Raw genomic sequence first — 18,078 nt, forward strand, 5'->3', positions numbered from 1 at the left:
GCTCCAGTGGCCCTTTCCTCAAAGGCAGCCCAGAGTGACAGGTGCCCAGCAGGGGCACAAGACTCACTGCTTGGGTGTGCTCAGTGTGCGCCACACCTGTCTTTCTCCCGACCCTAGAGCAGGGCTGCAGGCACAACAGGGGACGTGCCCCCAGGAGAGGGCAGCCAAAGTCCCCGCCCACGGACCCCTCCTCCCCCAGCTGTCCCCTCCGACCCGCAAGCCCAGCACTGTGCCCAGGTGCTGCCCCACAGAGCAGCCTTAGAGGGAATCCTGAAGCCTCCCAGTGGGGCAGGCGAGGCCTTGGGAGGTGGCTCCACTCTGTAACCTTGGCTTCTCTTTCCCTCAAAACCAAGATTATTGAAAAAGTACATTAAAGGGGCGGGGCGAGTGGAGACGGGAGCTCCCCTAGAAGGCGAGGCGCTCGGGAGACAGAGAAGCGAGGAAGGGCTCTCACAGGAGCGTCCTGGCACCACCTCCATGCGTCTCCAGGGCACCCGCTGCAACCTGGGAACAGGGAAATGGGCAGATTCTTGGGTCCCACCCCCAACCGCTGTGCCTGGGCGTCTCGGCTCCACTTCTGTGTAATCCAACAACCTCAGGCTGTGCCATTTGTTTGTTCCTGAAGAACCGAACCCCTTTTCAGTAGAACTTAAATAATAGTCACATCTGCCAGGTGCAGTGCTGGGCACCCATGGTCCCAGCTACTTGGAGCCTGAGGCAGGAGGATCACTAAAGTCCTGGAGTTTGAGACCATCCTGGGCTATATAGCAAGACCCTGTCTCAAGCAAAATGTAAACAAATAAATAATATCCACAGCCAACTACAAAACTTATAATTTGTTCACAAATCATAAATTGTATAAATTATAAATCAGGAGGTTTAGCTCTGAACTGAGGGAGGTTAATGACAGGGGATTTGTAGCTGTGCCTGATGGGGGACATTCCAGCTGCCATTTCAAAATGGAGGCCTCCCCTTCCTTCAGCATCCTCTTTCCCAAGCCCTCCATGCCCTTGTGGGGCAGGAGGAAGTCCGGCCTGTCTCTTAGCCCCCTTCCCACTCTCACTTCTGGATACCCTGGTTTTCTTTTGGTCCTCTCAGCTCACCATACATTATTTTGCCCCAGGGCCTTTGCACCTGTGCCCTCTTGCCTAGTTGGGCCCTGGTTGCCCTTCATAATTCCTTTCCTTTAGAGCCCTGATGTTGGCACAAAACCATGCACTCCTCTGTGGGATCCTGTGCCCCACAGCTCCCTCTCCTCGTGGCTTGCTGATTGCAGGGACCAACGTGATACTGCCCATGGCTTGGTGCAGTGCGGAGGCTCCAGGTAGATATTTGTGGAATGAATGAGTGATAACAGCAAAACCAAGCTGGCTAAAGTGGGCTTCTTACTGGTTTAGGAAACCAAAGTCCCTACAGGATAAGGAAGAATCTGGAGGCCACGCCCTGTGAATACCAGTCTTGACTGTCACTGAGACACACATTTCCAAGTGACTTCCATTCTCTTCCTGTGCTTCATTTCTTCAATTAAAAAACCCACAATAAGTACTTTCCTTGATCAGAGAATGTGAAGGATGTCACAATGCAATAGTAACACTTGAAATAATGTGTCAGTCTTGCCAATGAATATAAATCTTAGGAAGCCTGGCTCCCTATTCTTCAGGATTTAACAAGGCAAATAAAATGAGTGACCTTTTTTTTATTTGCTAACTGTAACTGCTGGGTAGTTTTAAGGCATATTTTTCTTTTCCGTTTAGGTTTCTGAACTTTATGCTGTGGGCTGACTTTTAATCACTCAAATAACACAAAAGGATCAGTAGATTGTTCAGTTATTACTCTGGGAGGCCCATAGCTGATCCAGCATCATTCTTTGGCTAATTAGAAATCCCAATGAAGTCAGAGAGGGGCAGTTTTCACCTTGTTTTAGAAAACTGGAAAATGCTGCCATGTCTGCAGATGTGGGCACTTCAAAACAAACCCGTCCCCCACGTCCTTTAAAGCAAGCCTCCTCCCCAGATTTAAGCTCTGGGAAGGGCATTTGTCTAAGGGAAGATGTAGGAAACCGTCAAAGGTCCATTCACAAAGCATCTGGCAACTCCTCTGCCCTCCTCCTAGCCCGAGCAAGCTGGAGCTTCTGGGGAAGCAATCGATTCCTTCCGAGGTCAACGTGACTGCCGCCACGTTCTGGCCTTAGCCAGACAGGAAGTACAACTGCCTAACATCTCCCTCTTGTGCTACGAAGAAACTGCAACTCATTTTCTTTGTTTCTCCCACTTGGTCCCTGAACAGGTTTCTTGTGTCCTTGTTGGGAGATCATATCTTGGGTGAAAGTTAAATCTGCTGAATTTATGATAAACACTCTCAGAAAACTGACAACACAGGGGAACTTTCTCAACTTGGTAACGAACATTCTCCCAGTTCCCTAGAGTTAACATCATATTTAATGGCAGAAGACTATGTTTTCCTCTTAAAATCAAGAACAGGGTCAATAGAAAGATTATACTACTCCTACCACTCTTACCCCACAGAGTACTGGAAGGCCTCACCATTGCAGCATTAGAGAAAGGTAAATGAAGAGTGTTCCTACTTGCAGATGACGTGGTTATGTACATATCAATTCCCCCAGATCTACAGAAGAGCTTCTAGAAAGTTTAGTTAAGGTTGGAAGTTACCATGTAAGCATACAAAACAGTCCTGAATTTTCTGGCAATGAATAGGGAGACACCAAAATTTAAAACTATAATACTATTTGCCATCAATAATGAAAAAAGAGAAATGTTTAAGTGCAAATCTAACATGAGTGCCCAGGACTTGTAAGCTATAAAATACTAGTGAATAAATCAAAGAGGCCCTCATAACTGGAAAAAGACACCACGTTCATGGCTGGCAGAGGGCATCGTAAAGATAACCTTCTTCTCCCTTTGACATACAGGTTTGAAATCCCAAACCTGTACCCAAATCCCAGCAAGATGCTTTATAGATATAAACAGGGTTATTCTAAAATTTATATAAATTTTAGATAAAGTAAAATAAAATAGGTAATATAAATAAAAATATAATAAATATTAAAATAAATATAATATATAATAGATTATTAATATTATATTAATAATATAATGTAAATATAATATAATATTATAAATAAATATAAAAATATAAAAATAAATATAAATAAAAAATAATATAAAATAAAATAAGTAAAGCAATTTTGCAAAATAAAAAGCTCTTACTGCTTAAGGCTTGTACAGCTACAGAAGCTCAGACGGCTTCCCATCAGCGGATGGATAGGCACACGGATCCACGGAACGCAAGGGAGAACTCAACAAATGGTCCCCAACAACAATGGCCCGATGACTTTGGAGAAAAGCACAAAAGCAATTCAATGGTGCTTTTCCAAACAATGGAGTCCCAGCAACTGCCTGTCTACAGGCCAGCGAAGGAACATTGAGCTGGACTTCCCTGGTAACAAAAATACCCTCCGAGTGGTCGGCAGGTGTGAAGATGAAACAGAAAGTGACAAAACGCTGGAGATGTCTCACGTGTACATGGACGTGTCACAGACGTGACACCAAACACAGGAGCCACAAAAGAGAGAAATTTCACCAACTCAAAAGTGAAAACTTGGCCTGTGGAAGAGGATGAAGACAAGCCACGACCACCTCTCCCACCAGGGACGCGCCTCTGGACGGCAAAGAACACCCAGAACCCAACAGAAAGAGCCCAGGCTGCCCCTCAGGAACCGGGCCAAGGCCTGAAGGCGCATTTTACCACCGAGGATGTGCCAAGGCAGGTGAGCTCCAGAGGTGAAGTCCAGCGTCACTAGCCGTCAGGGAAGTGCAGAGCAAGACCCAGATGCCATTGCTGCTGGGCAGGACACCGACTGAGGGGCAGGTCACCACGACGCTAGCGAGGACGCCGGAAAGCTGCACCGCAGGTTGCCAGCGGAAATGTACGACGGCTCAGCCATCCGAGTGACCGCCTGGTGATTCTTGAGCCACCAAACACGTACTTACCCTGTGGTTCTGCCAACACACTCAGGCATTTATCCTGGGGCAAAGAAAACACGTCCACCAAAAATCTGAACCCAATCGTTTATTGCAGATTTATTTATAAAATCCCCAAACTGAAAATGATCCAACTGTGCTTCAGTATGTGCACGGTTAACGTGGACACTGTCCAGCAACCCAAAGGACCCAGGTACAGTGTAAATGGATCTCAAGGGCCGACTAAAACCAGACAAAACCAAACCCCCCGCCCCGTCTCGAAAGGTCACTGTACAACTTTATTTACATAGCATTCCAAAAATTATAGAGGTGGAGAATAGATTAGTGGTTGCTGGGGTCATGGGGGGGGGTACTGTGACGACCCAGGGGTCTCACAAGGGTCATATGGTTTTGTCACTCAGTTGCTATACAGGAACCTACGTGTGTGATACAATGACATAGAAACACACACGCGCGCGCACACACACACACACACACACACACAGGGCACCAAGGTTGACTTCCTGAATTTGATGTTAGAGTCACATAATAAGCATCCGTTGGGGAAAACTGGCAGCCACGCATACTCAATCTCTCTCTATAATTATTTCAAAATAAAAATTTAAGCACTTATGCTAAGCGAGCTCTGAGAGAGAGCTGCTTTCCGCAGCTGTAGAAGATTCTGCCGCATTTCTCTTTTCACTTTAATATTTTAACCCCTTTCAAATATTTAAGAAGGCGCAAAGTTGCTGCTTTTATTATTCCTTTCTTTTTTTCCCAACATCCTTGACTGTCAATGAGCTGAGGCTTTGGATCAAACTAGTGCTAATTCAGAGAAGGAAATGAAATGAAAAGATGCTGCGGATGAAACCAGGACTCTGCCTGATGGGCTCTGAGGGGCCCGAGCAGTTCCAAGAAGCTTTGTAAAGGAAAAGAGGGGCAGGGCACGGTGGCGCACACCTGTAATCCCAGAGGCTTGGGAGGCGGAGGCAGGAGGATGGCAAGTTCAAAGCCAGCCTCAGCAACTCAGCGAGGCCCTAAGCAACTCAGCGAGGCCCTGTTTCGAAATTAAAACTAAAAAGGGCTGGGGATGTGGCTCAGAGGTTAAGTGCCTGTGGGTCCAGTTACCCGCCTCTCCAAAACAGGGAGAGGTCAGAGCCCCAGCTCCGCCCCGGCTTTCCAAATCAGTCCAGAAGGTGGCGGAGGGCCGATCGGGGGACACCTGCAGATGTGTTCAGCGAAGGACAGAGTGAACGCCATGCTGCCTGTGCTCAGCTGCTCGACTTGTCCCAGGATGGGCGAATGTCGACACTGATTATGGGTAGCACAGGGAGAGACGTGCTGGCTGCCAGATGGGGTCACGGGATGCTCAGGAGGGCTGGAGGGGCGCAGGCTTACCTCCAAAACAAGGTCTGAATCCTCATGCTTCCCAATCGTGGTACTTTTATTCAGGACAAAAAAGCCCTCGGCGCTCTTTAGATAGGCTTTCATTTTCTCTGCTTTCCCTAAATGAGGTTTTCAGAAAGAATTCTGTTAGAAAAATGCAGTCCTCCAGCTGCTCAAGAGTATCAGACTCAGAGTGAGTGACACAACCATAGTGAAGGCGGAGGGGAGGGCCGTGGACGGAACCATGACTGCGGAGACAGGTCTGCACCCCCGCCCGGGCGTCTTCTCTGACAGAGCCATCTAACATAAACACTTCTGGGTCTGATAACAGAACAGACGGCATTTCCTGTGGAACTCAGGGCACCAACAAAAGCTGAAACAACCCCAAAACAAACCTGAATCCCACTGACACTTGCTGCCTACCTCTCATCAACTTAACTGACATGCCAATATTCATAGTCAGTATTTCTAAACAAGCACTGACCAGCTCTGTGACCTTGGCGGAGTTACTTATTCACTCTGTGCCTCGGTTTTCTCATCTGTAAAATGGGTTTGGTGAGGATAAACTGCAATCATACGGGTGAAATATGGGGAACAGCACCCGGCTCCCTCTGCACACACATTGGTACTACTGCTATGAATGCTGCCGTTAGCCCTGGCTTCTCCAACTCTGATTCAGGGAACCCCAAGTTTCCATAGAGCTTGAAGTGTGAAGAGCCAGCCATTGAAGAAGCAGGCACTAGATACTTTCTAAATTCCTGCATTTCTTTACATACTTAACTAGAAAAAAAGGGGTGATTTCTAAAGTCAAAGAATGATTGTAGCTTGGCCATGTGATCAGGACCCTGCACCTGTTTTCCCTCAACATTTTATTATGAAAACGTTAAACATGCAGAGAACTTTAAAGAAGCAGATAGTGGATTCCACAGTGGACATTTTGATGTATTTTCTTTATCACATGAAAATTTGTCTGTTCAGTCACACATCCATTTCACACTTTGATGCATTTCTAGATAAGTTGCAAACATGTTTTTCAAAACAAACACTTTGGAGACTTCAGAAGGCTGTAAAATGTTGACAATTTATCTTCTGCTTGAATTCTGAATTCTGATTGGGCTACGTCCATGGACACGTGTGACATCCTCCACTGTGATGTGTGGAGGAACAGCAGTCCCTCCTTTTCCTTTTCAACTGAAAAGTCACTGAAATTCAAAGTTGCTGGACTTAAGGAAAAAATTAATGATCACCTAGCTGAGACGGTAAAATCTCGGCCCTCTGTAATTCCTGACCGGTTGCTATTACTTCATCTCCAGCCCCCAGAACTGTCATGCCATGTCATCCTCTCTCAGGGTCTCTGCTTCTCATCCTCACCACTGTCATCATTTACTGAGTCCTTAATAAGTGCCAGGCATTGTCACCCTTGAAGACATGAGTACTCTTCATCCTCAGAACAACCCTGCAAGGTATTGTCCCTACTTTACAGATGATGAAACAGTCTCAGAGAGGTGAAGTTCACCCAGAAGTTACGTGGCAGGGAGAGAACTCGGAGCCTTTGCAGGGAATCACTAGGATAGAAACAGTGTCTCCCTCCAGGGCAGGGGGCAAATTTGCATATCTTAAAGGTACTGTTCTCTTCTAGGGCCTAGGCTTGCCAGCAACTTCTTTAAAAGACTGGGGCTCCCAAGCTCTGGGTGCCTTAGTTGGAATCCAGACTCGCTAGCTGTGCAGCACCCATCTGGGCTGTTCTGCGTCTCTGGGCAGGGCTTGCTGGACAAGAAGAGCCACTGCACAGGAAGCTCATGCTGCCTGCTGTGCTGTGAGTAATGAAGTTCTTCATCTCTGGCCCAGGAGTCTCCTGCCTTCTGCCAGTATCCATTAAGCTTGTTAGCTTGCAGATAGGAGTAAAACCTCGGGCCCTCTTTCATTCCTGATAGGTTGCTCATTACTTCATCTCCAGCCCCCAGAGCGGTCATGCCTGGCAGTAAATTCTTACTGAATAAATGAAATTACAAAACAATGCCCCAAAGTCAGTCGTGCAACCTCCTAATCTCTGGTGGTAACCACCTTTCACGTTTCCTTAGGTATGTAGGCTCAATGACATTGAGGACAACCTAACACCTGTTTCTCAAGTTGTCTGGGTTAGGCAACGTTTCTCCACTTCAATCTTGCCCTGTGCATTCGCAGGCCTGTCTGAAAACATTGTAGAAAGGAACTTGAATGTGTTAAGCTCTAAATCAGCTTTTACTTGATACAACAGAGCGCCGACCACAGTGAAGAGCCAAACAGCTGCTCTCCTCCTGCCAAAGGAGATTCAGAAGCTGCACTTCTCTGAGGGCCACAGGTGTAAGTGGCCTGGGAGATGCAGAGGTCCTTCCAGGGGATATCTACAAGGCGAGGTTAGGTAAGGGGATCCCTCTGGCCACTGGTGGGTGTCCTCCATATCACCGGCAGCCGGGGACTCTCCTCCTAATAATCCCTGCGGTACCCCCTCTGGACATCCTGGTGGCCTTAAGGCTCCTGAGCGGGTCGACAGGAGCGACAGGGTCGGGGCTGCGCCTGGGAGAAAGGGAGGGTGTAGGGGCAGCGCCTCTGGGCGCTCCTGCGGCCGGGAGTCCCTCCGCCTCCTCCCTCCAGCCCCGGTCCTGCGGGCGGTCCCTGCTCTGGGCCCGCCTCCCCCGGGCGAGCCGCACTCACCTGGCGGGAGGAGGACGCCCCTGCCCAGTGCCCGGCCGAGAGCCCCGCGGGCTCGGGAAGCGCCAGCCCGCTCTGCGGCGAGGCCGCGGGGCCGCGCTCCGTGGAGTCTCCAGCTGGCGGGCGCCTGCCCGGCCTGTGTACGCGCGTCGCCATGGCAACGCCGCGAGGCCTGGCCCAGCCGGGGGGCGTGGCCTCGCGCGGAGCATCCTCGGGGTGGGGCGGGGGCGTGGCCAAGCTTGGAGCATCCTCGGGGTGGGGCAGGGGCGTGGCCACGCAAGGAGCATCCTCGGGTGTGGGGGCGGGGGCGTGGCCTCGCGCGGAGCATCCTCGGGGTGGGGGTCGGGGGCGTGGCCTCGCGCGGAGCATCCTCGGGGTGGGGTCGGGGCGTGGCCTCGCGCGGAGCATCCTCGGGGTGGGGTGGGGGCGTGGCCAAGCTTGGAGCATCCTCGGGGTGGGGCGGGGGCGTGGCCTCGCGCGGAGCATCCTCGGGGTGGGGGTCGGGGGCGTGGCCTCGCACGGAGCATCCTTGGGGTCGGGTGGACCGGCCAGGCGCTGCAGGCACTCGGGGCCGGTGGCCTTTCGCAGACCTCGAAGCCCAGGCGCTGCCACAGAGGGGGCAGAGCTAGGAAGCGGCAGCAGGGCGATTCGACCCGAGAACCCCGTATGTGACCCCCCTCACTCCAAATTGTGCCACGGGGCGTGGCGGAGCGCTGGGAGATCGGGGACCTGGACCCCGTAGAGCTCGGAGGTGAGCACCCCGCCCCACCGAACTCGAGCCCGCGCTGTTACTGACCCCGAACTGAAGGAGCTAGCCGAGGGACCATCCCCGGTGGGGCGTCGTTGGGGTGGTGGGAGGGCTGGCTTGGAAGGAGGAGGGTTCCTTCCTGGTGCTGGGAAATGAGTTTCCACACCCACCCCCGACCGCCCCTGCTTTCCCGGTTAACAGACATCTGTTCACTCTTGTTCTTTATCTCTGCAGACATGCCCTGGGTCCCCGTGAGTGTCAAACTGTGACCGCAGACCCGGATTAGTTTCCTTAAGAAGCCCCTTGCCCAGTGGGCACAGGACTAGGGGATGGGGCGTCTAGGGAAGATGTGCAAATCAGATCTGCCCCCACCACGCCTGTCCGAGCACCCCGGAACTCTTCCTGGAGAAGTCCTCATCTTACTCGCAGGAAGTGGCTGAGGAGGTCCCTGGAGAAAAACCAAGTACATTTTTCTAAGAAAAGTGAGCTGTGGCTGACCCCACCCTAGTCAATAGGAAGATCACGGAAGAGGGAGAAATAGGGAATCAGTTCGGGGCGCTCCAGGACATTGGCGTCTCTAGTCAGCTGCCCAGGCCCCTCTCCCACCCCTATTTCCACCCCTCTATGCGCGTCTTTAGCCCAGTCCTTGTCCTCAGACTGTACCCAGGACTCAGACTGGCTCGCTACCAGACAGACCTGGTGAAACCGATGCCAGCCATGAGCTAGAACAACCCATGGCATCTGCCAGGCTCAGAGATGGTATCTTGCCGTCAGCCCACATCTCAGTGAAGAGATGCTCAACTGAGGGCAGACTGACACTCAGAGCCACTGGAACAGAAACCGCCAGGGCTCGATTGTATCCTCCTCCCCCAGATGCTGCGGTGACCTCCTGGGCATGTCAGACTCTCCAGACCCAATTCACTGTAGGAGTGACAATCAGAAGAGTGGGCAGCCCAAGGACTGAGAACGTTTCCTTTGTCCCTCGCTGTCCAAGGGCTTTCTACTTACTGGGTCCTGGCCTTCATATTGGTCATCTCATTTAACCTTGGTCATAACTGTGTGCGTGGGCGAAGGACCCACAATGGTGACTAAGGCAGAGAGCCACCTAAAATATCAGCAGTGATCATTACTTCTGTTAAATCACCCCATACCCTTAATGGGGACATAAGCCTCAGAGACACAGAGGAATATTCCTGAGGTCACAAAAGCTAGAAAGTCGGACAGGATTGAATCTGCAGAAGGTCTTCGACTTACCATTTATGATGTGTGAAAGTGAAGTGCGTTCAGTAGAAACCATACTTGAATTTTGCATTTTGCTCGTCTCCTGGGTTAGTGATGCAGGATGACATTCCCTCTTCGTGCTGGGCAGTGGCAGCCACACCATCCCAGGAGGAAAAAGTTCTTTGTAGGACCTTGTGTTGCCACACTATGGTGTTGGGTGAATTTTGCATATTCAATGTGTTTTTGAGCTTTGATTTTTTTCAGTTTTTGATGGGCTCACTGGGACGTAACCCTGCGGTAAGTTAAGAAACACCTGTAGGTGAGTGTCACTGGGAAGGTATTTCCCCTGAAGGACTACGGGTGACAGCTGTCACAACCATAAGAGGACCTGCTCGCCACCTGCTCTCCCTCACCTCTGAGCAGGCTGAGCTCCTGTCTGTCCCGAGAGCTGAGGCAAGGGGTAAGGGTTCATAAGCTAGGAGGGGGCAGCTCAGGTCCGCCACCTGCTGCAACTTCTCCCAGAAAACCTCATTCCTCCCCAGCCACCTTCCCTGGGCTGTCCTTGTCCCCTTCCTGGAGACCTGGTGGATGCATCTGTTGCCCTCGCATATGGACATGGAATGAGAGCTGGCTTTAGGCCCCGGCCCTATCCAGGAGAGGCCTGTACTGGGGAGACAGTGAAGGACGAGCGTGTAGGAGCAGGAAACAGCTGGCAGTTGAGGAGGATGACGAACGACAGGACAGAGGGCCACTGGAGACTCCCTGGGCCACTAACAACCCGACCACATAAGCTGAGCAAGTAGAGACCTTACAGCAAGTGGACGCTCACAGAGGCCTACAAAAAGAACTTCAAACCCTGGAAAGATACTGGCACCTGTTCCCCGGCAGAAGATGAGGAAACCCGCAGCTGGGTCTCCAGTGGACTCGGGATGGCTAGTTGGGAGCATTTCTCTTGCAAATCAGTCGGATCCCTTGCTTCCTTGTGCTCTGTCTGCACATTTTGTTAGGAAACCGCGGGCCACCTGTGCCAATCCCACCTTTGCAGACTGACTGTTTTCATATTTTGTCCCTGCCTTTCCCCGCAGCAGAACATGGAGATGGTAATAGTGTGGACCGTCCGGATTCAGTGGGCCGATAGGAATGGCGCGTAGGCCTGTGCCTGGTACAACAGACTCACTCCAGGAGGGTCTGCAGTCACTGGTGCTGGGGAAGGATGGTTCCGGTCTCAGCCCAGGGTACAAACACCCTGGAGAAGCTTTGGGTTGGAGTGCCCCCGACCCAGGCAGACCTGATCTCTGAACACTGCATATCATCTGTCCAGCTGCCTGGAACTTTTCTGGATATGGATATCATGGATATCATGGTGACCATCTAGAAGAGATTTCCAGAAACCCAGCAGTCTCTGCGAGGTGGACAACTCCATAAATTCTACTTCTGGGTGCCTGGGCAAGCCCCCACTATTTTTCCGGCATCCCAGTGAACCTTCGTGGACATGGTTAACAAAGCCAGCCAACATTTATTAAGGCACACTAGGCACCAGCCATGGGTCATGCATAGTTTTACTTTAATTCTTAGTCCAGCCCTTTTATAGAAAGGGGAATGGAAACGCAGAGAAGTCAAGTAGCTTGCCCTGTGACAATCTTTGCAAGTGGTGGTTCCAAAATTCAACTTCTGGCTGTTCCACTCCAAAGGGTAGCATTATTGGTAAACATTTATGCTGAAAAAAACCCCACCAAATTTCTATGGAAAGAAGAAAGGACCAGGGGTGGTATATTTATGCCACAGGATACAACTTGGTAATAAGAAGGAAAGAACTCCCGACACACACAACATGGATGGTTCTAAAATCCTTGAAAAACAAACCCCAGGCACAGACATGTATTGCTATGAATGAAATCCATGCACAGGAAAAGTAATCTAGAGTAACAGAAATCTTTAGTGGTTGTCCAAGGGAAAGGGCCAGGGCTCGGAAGAGAAAGGCTGGATGTTCTGTGTCTTGGATGTGGCACTTCTGTAGTGTATCCGATTGTCCAAACTCACCAGAGTAAACAACTGGAGTCAGGAGACGAACGGAGTCCATGGGAGCGATGTGTAGGTTATAAGCAAACGTGACTGGCATCCTTGCATTTGGGTATCTGAGGGGGATCCTGGAACCCATCCACATGGACGACTGCATGTCTTTCCGGGGAGTACACGTGTGCATTTCTGTTGCACACACACCTGGGAGTTGAATCAATGGGCCACAGAGTATGCATGAGTCCTGCTCTAGAAGATTCCAGCAAAGATTTTTCCAAAGAACTGGTACCGATCCACAGCCCCTCACAGCATTGAATACTCCAGTCTGAGCTTTTAAATATTATTTTCCTTTCCTTTTCAGAGGGAATGTTGGCCTGAGTTTCCCTGGGGCGGCAGGTCCTGAAACTGGCCCCTGCTGGAATTCAGAATCGCCAGATCCCCAGGCCACGCCTGCAGGGTTTCAGATTGTCTGCGGGACGAGATGTAATCTGGAAGCTATGCTCCAGTGGTGACGGTCCTTTTCTTGCCCACCCAATATCTCAGGTGCCTGGACCAGTACCTGACGTGTAGCTGGCACTCCATAAATATTTTTTTTAATTAAATGAATGAGTTTAGGAACAGGGAGACCCTCCCAGGCCTCTGAGAGGGTGTGGATTCCTGAAATTGATGGAGCTTCTGCAATAGGGAAGGGATTTTGAAATATCTGAGCCTTAACCAGATTTCTCCTCTAGTCTGGGTGAGCCATTTAAGCATCTGAAGAAGCAGTAGGTCTCAGGCAGAGGCCTGGGAGCTGTGTACCTGGCCCACGGTGCTTGGCAGGGCTTAGGAAGTGAGAAGAGAGACATGCTTGCCTGGCGGCTCATAGGTGGACACCAGGCTCCCTTTGACCTTTGACTCCTGGTGGCACTTTGGGCACATCTACCAACTGCCTGGCCTCCCTCTACCAGAGTCTGCCTATTGAACAGCAAATCCCAGGAGGCCAGAGGCCCTGGTGGCAAGTGAACAGGGGCCCTGCCACAGGACAGAGCTCTTGGTTCCAGCACCTCCCAGGCATCTGGTTTGGGATGACCTCATCGTTGTCACCTCCCTTGTCTTCTGGAGGGTCCAAGTTCTCGCTGCCATCACATTTCAGTGACTCTGGGTTTAAGCATTTTGTTCTTGTCTCAGGTCATTCCTGACTCTTTATCTTCCTTTCAAGCGGCTCGACCTTGGGCCTTTCTAGACATTTCTACTCAGGTTTCCTTGAATCATTCCATTTGGTCTAAATATGCCCAGTCTCTCCTCCTCCCTCGTGGCACTCAGCTCAGATTCTCCCTTTTCACGGAAACAATGGCGCTTTTCTTTCTAATCCCTCACCCAAATCCTCATCTTTCACCAGGCTTCCTGACCTCTCCTAGGAGTGGATTGTTTCTTTGAAACGTAAGTCTTGAAGATCATCTCCTCTAATTGGGGTCTGAATTTGGATCACTGCCAAGAAGCAAGGGGACAGGAATGTTCCTGGGTAATTAGGATCCTCAGCAGAAGAGGTAAATGCTCTGTAGAGGCCCAGAGGGACCCTGGATGGAGAGGGAGAGTGTTCTGCCTGAGGAGGGTTTGAGGGGCCAGCAACGGCTGGAAGGAAAAGGAAGCAATTTGGAGTCTCGAGGGATGAACAGGATTTCAGGGATAGCGAAGGTGCAGGAAGCATGTGGTGGAAGGAAGGACCCAAGGGGATAGAGGCTGAAGATGGGCTAAGTACAGGGCGGGAGCAAGTGCTGAGAAGCAAAGAGGGCCCACGGTGGGCTTCCAGACTGTGCGGAAGACTTTAATTACTGAAGAAATAAGACCTCTTCCTACAGGGACAGAACCCAACATCGACTGGTTTGGGCGTGAAGGTAAGTTCATCCGTTACCCTAAATGAAAGGGCTCCTGGGCCCAAGTGATGTCAGGTCTCAGCCTCTCTTTAGCTCTTGGCAATGCTTTTAACCACATGGATCCAACCTCAGACAGAAACTGTCATGGCCACAGAAAGGCTGCCTCCCATCCAGCCCGTGCAACCTCTCAGCTTTGATGATGAATAGTGAATCTTTTCCCCAGTCTTCTCGATAAGGCCTCGCTGCTTCTCACCTTCTCTCAGGGGGTCTCAGGACCGTTCCTGAGCCAGGGACTGTGGCCCAGAAGATTGCTGTGCTCTGATTGGTCAAATTTGAGTCACACACTCGCCCCTGCCCTTAAAGATGGAGGAGCCTTACCAGGAAGACCCTGAAAGACTGGGCTGAGACTGAGAAGGTGGCGGTCTCCCGGGGAGAATTGTAACAGACCCCGCCACGCTGTCCCTGCCCCTGCACGATCCGGCTCGTCTCTGGGTTCTTGCGTTTTGATCGCTGGTGTAACTTGATTGTGCAGATGAATCCGCTTCTCCCGCCAGAATGGAAGTGCCGAAGTATAAGCGTTAGTAGGTCTTCCTGGGGTCCCACGGCCTCCTCAGGTTAGATGCCTGGCCTCATTTTTTTTTTTTTCCCAATCATTTAAAAATCCTTCTTTTTAAAAATGCTTCATGCACTGTCACGGTAGAATCCGAATCTGGCACTGGAAGCCCCCGGGAGGGGGCGTCTCGGCCCCTTTGTGCCTTCTGCTTTACTCCCGCTGTTTCCCAGGATGGTTTGTAATTCGACCGTGACCTCATTTTTGATTGAACGTAATCTCTGGGAATCCCGTGATTCCTGGCTGCTTTCCTCTGGGAGGGTTTCCCTTTGTTCCAGCTGGACGCCAGGATGTCACCACTGCCACCACTGCCACTTGCCCCCCTCTTGGAGTTTCCCTGCTCGGTGTCTGGACTGCACACTTGAACCCTAGCCCCATGTGGTCCGTAGGGTCCATGATCACCACCATTATGATTGTTGCCCATTATTATTAATTATTATTTTCCCTTCCAGAGCCCACAGACTCCCTTTTCTGATGGTTCAGAGAAAGGTATTTAAAGCCGCCTCTTCCCAGGACAGACAGTGCCTAGGGGGTGCTGGCCTAATATGGTCATTTTTTATTTTATTTATTTATTTATTTTGGTACTGGGGACTGAACTCAGGAGCACTTGACCACTGAGCCACCTCTCCAGCCCTATTTTGTATTTTATTTAGAGACAGGGTCTCACGGAGTTGCTTAGCGCCTCGCTTTTGCTGAGGCTGGCTTTGAACTTGAGATCCTCCTGCCTCAGCCTCCCGAGCTGCTGGGGTTACAGGCGTGCATCCATGCGCCTGGCTTAATATGGGCCTTTTAAATTTGGCCAGTTCACTTTGCACAGGCCTAGTGCTTCCCCCTGCCCCCCTGCTGTCTCTAGCGCCTGTCCGTTCCTCAGAGAGGCCTGGCCCCCGTGCTTCCTCCTGACCTGTAACTTGCTCTGCCTGGGTTGTGCATGTGTGTTCCTTTGGGACTGCTTACTTTAAAAACATTTTTTTTTTATTATTGCGGAATTTTTGAAATGCACATGAAAGTTGAGAACAGAGTGTGATTAACCCCAGACACCTGTCGCCAGCTTCAGTGTTTTCCGATCTTATTTCATCTCTCTTTTCTTCCTTCTGATTTCATTTTTCTGGAATAATTTAAAACAGAGTGGGTCACTTCATCCATAAGCACTTCCCGACTGGAAGGCGCTCTTACATCCCCCCCGACATTGCTACACTGTAGCACATTAATAACGATTCCTGACCTCGATCCTGACTCCATGCTTGTATTTCCTTATTTTCTCCAAGAGGTCCTTTTACTGTTAGTGCTAGAGTCCAAATCTGGAAGTTGCGTTTGCTCTCTGAGTCTCTGAGATCACCTTATTCTATGACACCCCTCTCCCTGTTTTTCAATGCCCCTGATTTTTTTTTTCGAGTGTCCAGGTCTTTAGTTCTGCAGAATAGTCAGACCCTGGTTTTTGCCCATTGCCTCCTTAGGGTTTCATGATCTGTTCCTCTCCTCCTGGTGTCTCCCACAATCTAGTAGTGGGATCTGGAGGTCAGATTAGATTCAGTCCTTTGGTCAAGGGTACTTGGTGAACCCGGTGTGATGGAACAAGTGTGATTCCAGCAAATCCAGAGTGAGGATCACAAGTTTAAGGCCAGCTAGACAACCTTGAAAGACCCTGTCTGAAGTCAAAAAGTAAAAAGAGCTGAGACATGGCTCAGTGGTCGAGCATCCCTGAATTCAATTCCCAGTATAGAAAAATAAATAAATAAATAAATAAAGACATAAAAGTGTGTCCCAGGCAGGCTGGGTCACCGGCCGTGGCTCCTCCTGCACCAGCCATGAGCCTGTGACATCTGGACAGCTGTTTCTATACATGGCGAGAGACGGGTTGGTTTTTTTCTTCCGCATGTGGACGTCCATTTTTCTGGCAGCGTGTATTGAAGAGCCGTTCCTTTCCCCAACATACGTCCTTACTGCTTTTGCCAAAACTCAGTTGCCTGTAAATACACAGGTTTCCTTCGGGTTGGCCAATCTGTTCCGTTGGTCTGGCTATCGGCTCCTACGCCAGTGCCGTGCTATTTTGGCAACCGTTTCTTCACTTCATAGTGTATTGTGAAGTAGGTATCACAATGCCTCCAGCTTTGTTCTGCTCAGGATAGCTTGGGCTACTGGGGATCTTTTGTGCTCTATACACATTTTTGGAGTGTTTTTTATATTTCTGAGAAGAATGCCCTTGGTATTTTGATAGGCATTATATTGAATCTGTAGATTACTTTGGGTAGAGTGGACATTTGATTATTCCAATCCATGAACATGGGCTATCTTTCCACTTTCTTTTGTGTTCTCTTCAGTTTCTTTTATTCGCGTTCTGTAATTTTCATTGTAGAGATCATTCACTTCCTTGGTTACCTTTATTCCAGGTATTTTGTTTATTTCTTGATTTTGTAGCAATCGTAAATGGGATTGCTTTCTTGACTTCTTTATCATTAATTTCCCTATTGCTGTATAAAAAAGCTCTTAGGTTTGTGTGTTGATTTTGCATCCTGCAGTTGAGGGTCCATTTTTAATTTTGCCAAGATTAATCAGTAGGATCTGTGCTAACAAGCTGATCCATCCATTTTAAAGACCTCATCCACCCTTTTTTTCCTTCAATAATTTCTCATTTTGATTTCAAATCATGTCCAAATACATATAAAATTTGCCACTTTAACCATGTTTAAGGTGGTAAACAGTTTGGGAGTGTTGAGTATGTACATGTGGTACCACCAGAATCTCCAGAAATTTCTCATCTTGTGAAACTGAAAGTCTGTGTTCATGAAACACAGACTCCCCGGTTCTCTTTCCTCTTGGCCACTGCATTCCAGTTTCTGTTTCCAGCAACCTGACTACTCTTACTATCTCATATAGGCAGAATCTTCTTGAATGAGTCCTTTCATGCTGGGCTGATTTCACTTCCCATAATGTCCCCAAGGTGCCTCATGTCCTATCATGTGTCAGAATTTCCTCCGTCTTAAGGCAGAATGACACAGAAGACGTTTTGTCTACCAGTTCACCCCGCCGCCCTCTCTGTAATTGTTATTCCTTTGGTGATCCTTAACTAGAATTCTTCTATAAGGAATTTTCTTTCACCAACTATTTATCATAGAATGCACTTCATTCAGGAAAAATAATTGACTCTATCCCTTCCTGTGCTAATATTCAGAGAAAAAAAACTGCCCAAAGTGACTAATGGGTTTCTAAAAAATATCATCGGGAATATCTGACTTAAAAACATGTAGTTGTGTTTTAATCCACCGAAGTCACTGTTTGGGTTGAGGCTCACATGGTGCCCTCTTAGGGGTCCGTCCAGGGCGGCTCCTGTTTTTCCAGGTGGACACCACCGGTATTTGGATAAACACAGATGTTCGCAGAGCGCTGGCGTGGTCTGTAGACAGCACCCTGGATTTCAGTTTCCTCCCTGTCCAAGGAAGTTGGACAAGATGAACCGCCCAGCTTTCTGCAGCCTTCTCACAAGTTTACATGCTTGTGTCTCCCAGTCCTGTGACCCGGCGCAGTCATTGATATTTCATTTAACAAACACGGAATTGCCACTTGGGTGACAGGAAT

General features: G+C 49.6%; 1 protein-coding gene across 5 annotated transcripts in view; it reads right to left on the reverse strand.

The window, feature by feature from the left end:
* The window catches only part of Fhad1 (forkhead associated phosphopeptide binding domain 1), a 112,462-nt gene extending 104,274 nt beyond the window's left edge, over positions 1-8,188 (reverse strand). For all 5 annotated transcript variants that reach the window (XM_047528089.1, XM_047528081.1, XM_047528095.1 and 2 more), the window contains exons 1-2: positions 8,061-8,188; positions 5,379-5,485 (exon numbers count right to left, since the gene is read on the reverse strand). In XM_047528089.1, the coding sequence (XP_047384045.1) occupies positions 5,379-5,471 (93 nt within the window). In that variant the 5' untranslated portion in view covers positions 5,472-5,485; positions 8,061-8,188. The remainder of the gene's footprint in view (positions 1-5,378; positions 5,486-8,060) is intronic.
* Between the last annotated feature and the right edge of the window lie 9,890 nt (positions 8,189-18,078).

Source organism: Sciurus carolinensis, chromosome 1 (assembly GCF_902686445.1).
Source record: "Sciurus carolinensis chromosome 1, mSciCar1.2, whole genome shotgun sequence".
Taxonomy (NCBI): Eukaryota; Metazoa; Chordata; class Mammalia; order Rodentia; family Sciuridae; genus Sciurus; species Sciurus carolinensis.